Genomic DNA, 7,983 nt, shown 5'->3' with positions numbered 1-7,983 from the left:
ACTACCCATAAATCTCCGCGTGGCGCGACGCACTCTGGGAAGTGTAGTCCGCATCTGGGGTGGTGAGGGTTGGAAATCCCTTTCCAGAGACAAGGCCTCCCCGGCATGGCGGTACCCGTTCGGAGCGAGTTCGTTTACTCTGTGCTGTGGCCGGGGCGGGGGTCTGGGCTATAGGCAGTAAGTGGGGCTGGGGAACTGGGCGCAGGGAGGGACGAGGGCAGCGTAGGGAGGACCCGGGCGGCCTGGGGCGAGACTCCGGGCCTTGGCTGGCGGCGCGTCAGGGGTCTGGCCGCGGGGACGCGCGCCTGGTCGCGCTCCTGGGCGCTGGGCGGCTTGGTGGGCGGGAAGGCCTCTGGAGCGGCGTGACGGGAAGCCAGCGGGCGAGCTAGCTCGAGGCCTGCCTCGCGAGTTCCATTTCAGAGGACTGACTGTGTTGGGAAGGAAGAGAACTGCATTGAGAGTGTTCTCAGCGTTTTACCCCAAATGCCCCTTCCCCACACAAGAAACAGAACAGATTCCCGCAGGGCCCCAGTTCTGCGGTTGGATTCCTGGGTATGTTTTGGAAGGCCATTGGACTCCATAGCTCTAATGACCAGTTTTTCTTCCTCAAGGTACTTACTCCTGGCTCTCTAGTTTAGGGCCAAAGTGCTGAAACTACTGTCAAGAAGATTAATGGGATAGGGTTAAGTCACTGAAACGCTGTGATCTGGTACAGTGTATATAAAGGAATGGGAGAAGCTGAGATTTCATAATTGATGAAGGCTCCTCCCCCACCCCCTCCTCATTTAGTGATGTGGAATCCAAGAATAGTTATCGGTTCTTGTGGGCCAAGCCCTTTGTACTCAGTAACCTTTCTTTTGTCATGTGACTGGTTAAATTTCCCTATAAAACATGCGCAGCCCCATTTTACATAGAAGTAAATGTTAGCTAAAATAACTTGTCCAGGATCACACAGGTTAATCAGGACCCCTTGTAGGTAGGAAAGACAAGTCAGGTCTCGCTTTGTCCAAAACACAAACTCTACTGTGTTTTCTGAAGAACGATTTAACAAAACAGCTACGCTCAAATAATAAGAGAAAATTGGGGGTGGAGGTACATTTCAAGAATGAAAACATTTATGTAACATATTTTCTTTAAAGGATAGCGTTTAGTTCCACCATGTTTGGGAACCTATTTGAAGAGGATTATTCCAGTGTGTCAAGTAGTCAGTATGGAAGAGGGAAGAAATTAAAGACTAAAGGTTTGGAGCCGCCTGCCCCTAGAGAATTCACCAATTTAAGCGGAATCAGAAATCAGGGTGGAACCTGTTACCTCAGCTCCCTTCTTCAGACGCTTCATTTCACACCTGAATTCAGAGGTATGCTATGTGACATGCATTTGAATAATATGTACCGTGGGCTTTACATGTAATTAGTTATGAAAAAACATAAAAGAAAACGAATCTTAAGGTGGATTCACCAGTATGTGTTCCGTTGTTGCAAAGAAAGGCATACATTAGCCGTTCTCTGAAGAAAATTATGAGGCTTATCATTTAAAAAATCGATTCTGTGTAGTTATGTAGTGTTTCATAACAACAGCAGCAAAAACAAGGCAAGGTCTTTCTAATTCCCATAATTTAAAATACAACATAAAGAGAATTCTCTCATCTTTCTCCAGAGTAACAGTCACTTAAGACAGGGTTACACAGGCAGCTTGACTTCTGCAGTGGGAAAAGTTGTCACATTATTTATACACATCCATAGTTACATATCTGCATTTCTGAGATTCAGAGAACTCTGATTCTGAGCTGATCTGTACTGAATTTGTTTGGCCTCAGAAGCTAACCTGGCTGAGGCTTCTTGGGAGTTTTAGTTCTCTCAGAAGGATGAATGCTAATATATTCACAACAGGAATGTTAATCTATTTAGTTAGCATTGTCTGCCCCAGACCTTGATAGGAATGAAAAATAGTGTACAGACACCTCCTTCATCACTCAGAAACCGGAAATTACGAATTTCAAAGACCCAAAGGAATTGAAGTAAGGAGCTTTGTAAAAGAAACAGAAACCTACTCAGATTAGCTGTATTAGATGGCTGTGGTGAGTTACGGATATGACAGACTATGTCTCTGGAATCCACATGCTGGAAGCCAGGCAGCTTTCACCAAAGCCTTTATTTCTTGCCCATTTCTCAACATGTTTGTCCCATTCTCATCTCTACGCTCCAGCTTCCTTCATTGACATCTCTGTGTCCTTTGATTCCAGCATGAGCCTTGTTTGGCCTGTGCATGATCCTGACTTGGGGGGTGGGGGGTCCAAATATTCATGAATATGTAGCTCATGTCTATTCTGACGACAGTCTGGTTTGACTTGTACTTAAATGCCAAGTTCTCACTACCACACCGTTTATCAGATCTCTGGAATGTTCTGTTTCTCTGAGCTAGACTTATTTTTCCAGCGATTTAGGACATATTTACTGTTGTCCACTTCTAGTGTGCCATTCTAATGTAGTGAACTGACAGATTTCAGAGTGGTATCTTGTGTCCTTGACCTCAGCCTCTATATAAAGTTGCCTCCTGATAGTAATTCTACTCTTTAGAATTTTCAGCATTATTAAGCAGTAATGAAGAAGGCTATAGACCTTCCAGGTTTTAATAGGGTTGAAGTTAAAAGGCAACTTAAAGTAAAAAGAAAAAAGAAAAAAGGAAAAAAATAGCCTTAGGAACAGACTTGAGAGCATGTAGGAGGTGGAGCAAGAGAAGGGTCACAAGTTCAAAACCACATGAGACTGACCCTCTCTCAAAACAAAATGAAGAAAAAGAAACTGAATAGTAGCTATATGGCACACACCTATAGTCTCACACACAGGAGATTAAGGCAGGAAGATTAAAAGTCTAAGGCTGGCCTGGGCTATCTAGTGAGACTGTCTCAAAACCCTAAAAAAAGAAAGAGAAGGCGGGGGAGGGGGGGCAAAGTAGATCATGGAGAATACCAGGAGCTTGAGAGGAGTAGACAAGTCCTTCCCCCTCTTTTATTATGGAGTACAGTTTATTTAGGGCATGGCAGGGGGAGGATTGAGGGAGTAGAGACAGATAAAGGCGGAGAGAGAGAGAAGAGGAGTAAAGGCAGGCCATGAGCACGTGGAGAGAGGGTGGAGGGTAATGGGAGGAAGGGAGAGGGTAAGGGGGCAAGAGCAAGCAGAGAGAAGAGAAGAGAAGAGAAGAGAAGAGAAGAGAAGAGAAGAGAAGAGAAGAGAGCAAGAGCCGTAAGCTTCTCGAATGTCTCCAAGCGTGTAGTTTGGCACTGGGATGCAGTGTGCACTCTGCGTGGTTCAGCATGGTCCTGCCATGGAGGAACAGGTATAATCTGGAAAGAGGAAGGAGGAACAGATACTGAAGGAGGGAAACAGGGACGTTTTGTGTAAATGTCCTTTGTGGGGAGTGGAGTTCCATTCTATTTCCAGTACAGTGCAGGGAGGAACAGTGGGAGGCTAGACCAGAAAGCCAGGAGTGGTTTTGGTCCTTACCCTGTAGGCTTTTCTTCAGAGTAGGCACCAGTGTTCTTCAGTAAAGAGATCTCTTCACCTCATTTATCACTTACCTCAGTGGAATGTGTCAAAACACTGGAGGCCACTGCAGGGGCTGACAACTTCATTTTCAAGTAAGGTCATTGCCATGTCTTACTACTTGCATAGAAAGACATTTACACACCAAAAAAGGGAGGTGGGGAGGATCTCAAGGTAGAAGACGTCCAGCCTGGTCCATGACTTGAATGGTTGGTTAGCAGCCTCATATGTGATATTTTTCTGTTTTCTGTGACTCCTCATAGCTTTTGAATCCCATAGCCAAAGACAGTGAAAACCAATCTTTTTTTTTTTTTCTTATGCTTATAGGGTTTTTCTTTTTTTTTTAAGGGGGTGGCACAGTGTTAGGTATAGACTCTACCCTTAAACAACACCTTAGTCTTTGGATTTTTTTTGAGGCAAAGTCTTATAGAGACCAAGTTGGCCTTGATCTCGAGATCCTTCTGCCTCTGCCTCAGGAATGTAGGGCTAGAGGATATCCCATAATGCTCTGCCTGCTTATGTTTTTATGTTCTGTGGATCTGTCATACTGAAGTGTCACTTGATGTCTGTCCTTAGATCTGGTGGACAGAAATCTTAAAAGAATTTGAATTGTGTAGATAAAGGAGATAAATATCGCCGTAGTCACTTCTAAGTCTTTTGCTGATATTGCTTAATGAGGGTCTTGACTTCTTAAACAGTTTCCTAAGAAGAAGCCACATCACTTACATATCTAACTCTCCTTTTTTGTTTAGAAGCTTTATTTTCTCTTGGTCCGGAAGAGCTGGGTTCTTTAGAGGATAAAGATAAACCTGATGCAAAGGTACTAAATGAATAATTTATTGGGTCTCTTAGAATATTTGGGACTTGTTTAGGGTTTTTGCATGTGTTTGTGTGTTGTGTGCATGCCTGTGCAAATACATGTTTGCTGGGGGAAAGTGTACACATGTGTGCATGTGAGCATACAGGTGTGTGTATGTGCATGTAGAGGCCAGGGGTTGATGTCCTCCCTCCATCATGCTCCACCTTATTCATTGAGGTAGGATCTCTCTCTTGTACTGATTCAGCTCTCTCCCTAACCCAGTTGTCCCTGTGATCCTGACTACCTCCTGAGAACTGAGATTAAGGCAGGCCACCACACCCACCCAGAATTTAAGTGGGTACTTAGGGATTTGAACTCCAATGCTCATTCTTTTTTGGGGGGGTTGGTTTTTTTTGTTGTTGTTTTTGTTTTTTCGAGACAGGGTTTCTCTGTATAGCCCTGGCTGTCCTGGAACTCACTTTGTAGACTAGACTGGCCTCGAACTCAGAAATCCGCCTGCCTCTGCCTCCCGAGTGCTGGGATTAAAGGCGTGTGCCACTACGCACAGCTTCCAATGATCATTCTTATGTGGCTAGCACGTTATCCACTGCAGCTTCTCCCTAGCCCAGGAGATGTTTTTTAAGGAAAGAATTAAGTGCTTTATTCATAGAAAACATTTATTACAAAGTATCATCTTCATTGACAATGACTTTCCTCATAATTAGCAATGAAATTTTCTCCACAAAAGAATAGCTTTTCCAACTACCATGCTGCTATTGCTGCTATTATAAATATGCCTGGCTTTGCTGCACTTATTTTCAAGGCAAAGGAGAGACTTGGAAACTATCCATGCTAGCTGACCAGAACATTCATTCCGTGCACTAACTTACCATGCACCGAATACAGAGGGGAAACCCTAGAGGCCAGTATTTTCTCAATTTAGTGTTCTGGAAATACATTGAAGAAAAATATAGGAGATTGTTTTGTACATTGCTGTGGTGGAATTGTCCAAAGCGTAACTCTAAGCATGCTCTTCCTGCTGGAATCTCACTCAGAGGCTTCTCATCGCACTTAGGGTCTTGTCTGTGGCACACTGATGATTTGTGGTACAGGCACATGCTTCAAAAAAAGCTGTGTGGCAAGAGATGACATTAGTGGATGCCAGTTTCTATCCAGTCTGTTGCAATCAATGCTTTTGTAGTATGTATTTTTAATGTCATGGGAATATAGAATTGTCACAGGTGTTCCTGAATGCTTATTGTCCCTCTGAATCATGAAAATTGGCCTGCACACAGGGTGTGAGAGGCCCTGCTTTCTGGCCTGGAGCTAAAAGAAAGGGAGGCAGGTGTAGGCTAGCTGCTGAGATCTGAGCAACTGAAACATGGCTACATTAACCTGGAATGTGTATGTATGGAGATATTTTAGAGGAAAATATTAAGTATGGGAATTGTATGTCTGTGATCGTTTGTGTCGTTTGCCGGAACCCATTTGAATTTTAATATTGATCTGAACTATATCAAAGAAGAAAACTATCCAGATCACTGAAACCTTTTGGACTGAATAGAATTTTCAAAGGACCGAATCCTAAGTAGTTATCCCTCTATAATGAGGGATTTGTGCCTTTTCTGCTGAGTGAGCCAGAAGACAGGAGAAGACCAATCTAGAGCTTTTGAAATCCTCACTCCACTCATGAGCACTTGTCTGGATATACACACCTCTTTCCTCAGGTTCGGATCATACCTTTGCAGTTGCAGCGCTTGTTTGCCCAGCTTCTGCTCTTGGACCAGGAGGCTGCATCTACCATAGACCTCACTGACAGCTTCGGGTGGACCAACGATGAGGTAGGAAGGCACCAGCAGGGAGGGAGATGTCCACCACATTCACATCTTGTTTAATGTCCTTTAATTGTGTCTCAGGGCCTCAGTCTTCACAGGTGAGTATTTAGAGGACTACTGAGCATAGGCTGTCTCAACTAGCTGTGACTTGGGACCAGGAAGGATGTTGTTAATATAAGGAGAAGGGCTGGCGAGAGGGCTCAGTGGGTAAGAGCACTGACTGCTCTTCCACAGGTCCTGAGTTCAAATCCCACAACCACATGGTGGCTCACAACTATCCATAACAAGATCTGATGCCCTCTTCTGGAGTGTCTGAAAACAGCTACAGCAGTGTACTTACATATAATAAATAAACAACTCTTTAAAAACAAATATATATATATATAAATGTATATGGAGAAATACAAGAGCCGATTTTTGACATTTGTAATAAGCAACAATTTTTGTGTGATTCAGTTGAGCTAACATCCATGTTACTTACTGTTTAGGGGTCAAACTGCTCATCAAGTTTTCAGTCTTCAGCCTTTTTAGAAGGCTGCCCACCTTGGTGGTGTGCTTCTTGTCTGACTCTGCTGAGAATGAACTGCCATTAGGTCAGCGCTTTCCCAGATCTTTTCATTTCCCCTTCTTGACCCCTGACTTTTCATTTTTCTACCCTGAACCTTGTATCTGCTGTAGACCTGACTCACTGTTCAGTTTGTATTCCTAAAAGGTGTTCCACCATGTGCAAACAAACATCTGTGGTAACAGATAAGGGTTTTGTCAGTACATCAATTCAGACAACTGATGACTGTGGTCCATCCATGCAAAGCTCTCACCCATGGCCTTCTAATAGGAACACGCCTTAATCCAATGGTACTGTCCTGTGGAGTTAAAGCAGGGATTGGGTTTTGTAGCAGGTGACAGCACATCCACTCAAGAGGCATGTTACATTCCAGATATAGGACTAGTGCTAGGACTATATTCCCTTATCCTTGTGGTTTGCATGTCAAAACCTGCAGTTCAGTGGCTTTTAGTATTTTCACAGAATTAGGCAGCCATCACCACAGTCCATTTTAGATTGTTTTCACTGTTCTGAAAATACCCCCTCTGCATTTGCAGTCACTCCCCACCCACCTCCTCCTCCAGCTCTTCCTTAGTCTATAACCTGCATCCCACTTAGAGATCTGCCTGTCCTTTACATTTCATAGGAGTAGAGATAGACACTATGTGGTCTTTTTTAGCTGACACGTTTCACTTAAGATAATGCCAAGGTTCATTTCTTCTTACTGCCCAGTGAGCCTCTGCTGCATGGTTATGCTGAAAGTGGAAAATTACTGGCCACCTGAACTCTTCACCCCAGAGTCCACCTGAACTCTTCACCCCAGAGTCTACCTGAACTCTTCGCCCCAGAGTCCTACCCCTCCTAACTGAGGACTGTTCCAAGAACATTTTTGAGATAAGGGCCTCCTGGAACACCCCAGAATGTTCCAATAGATCGNGTACATTGCCAAAATATAGGACACGACCCCTTGGTTACGTAAAACCCTTGGCAAAACCCCTCAGTTAAGCAAACTTGTACTTTTCCCTGCCCCACTCCTCCACTTGGCTTTTTCCTATATAAGCCTGTAAAAAATTTGGGTCGTGGTCGATTCTCCTCTACACCATGCCTGGTGTATGAGTTTTGACCCCAGAGCTCTGGTTTATGTGCTTTTTATGTGCTTTCTTGTTGTTGCTTTATTAAATCTTACTCTCTACATCTTAAGTTCGGTCTCAGTGTCTTCTTGGGTACGCGGCTGTCCCGAGGCTTGAGTGAGGGTCTGCCCTC

At 44.1% G+C, this 7,983-nt stretch overlaps 1 protein-coding gene across 1 annotated transcript; it reads left to right on the top strand.

The window, feature by feature from the left end:
* The first annotated feature begins 283 nt into the window (after positions 1-283).
* On the top strand, positions 284-7,433 carry LOC110289206 (ubiquitin carboxyl-terminal hydrolase 40-like). Its single transcript, XM_029473949.1, has 5 exons — positions 284-552; positions 1,140-1,357; positions 4,295-4,362; positions 6,069-6,182; positions 6,665-7,433. Exons 2-5 carry the CDS (start codon positions 1,159-1,161, stop codon positions 6,767-6,769), a joined length of 486 nt encoding a protein of 161 aa, XP_029329809.1. The 5' UTR covers positions 284-552; positions 1,140-1,158; the 3' UTR covers positions 6,770-7,433.
* Positions 7,434-7,983: the final 550 nt, after the last annotated feature.

Source organism: Mus caroli, unplaced genomic scaffold (assembly GCF_900094665.2).
Source record: "Mus caroli unplaced genomic scaffold, CAROLI_EIJ_v1.1 scaffold_20730_1, whole genome shotgun sequence".
NCBI classification, from domain to species: domain Eukaryota; kingdom Metazoa; phylum Chordata; class Mammalia; order Rodentia; family Muridae; genus Mus; species Mus caroli.
Note: the sequence above shows the minus strand (reverse complement) of the source record. Positions and strands in the feature narration are given on the sequence as shown.

Excerpts from the sequence above, each read along its gene's own strand:
- LOC110289206 (XM_029473949.1), top strand. The coding sequence starts at position 1,159 with ATGTTTGGGAACCTATTTGAAGAGGATTATTCCAGTGTGTCAAGTAGT. Across the intron at positions 4,363-6,068 it reads AAGATAAACCTGATGCAAAG|GTTCGGATCATACCTTTGCA; the intron begins GTACTAAATGAA and ends CTCTTTCCTCAG. Across the intron at positions 6,183-6,664 it reads TCGGGTGGACCAACGATGAG|GGGTCAAACTGCTCATCAAG; the intron begins GTAGGAAGGCAC and ends CTTACTGTTTAG.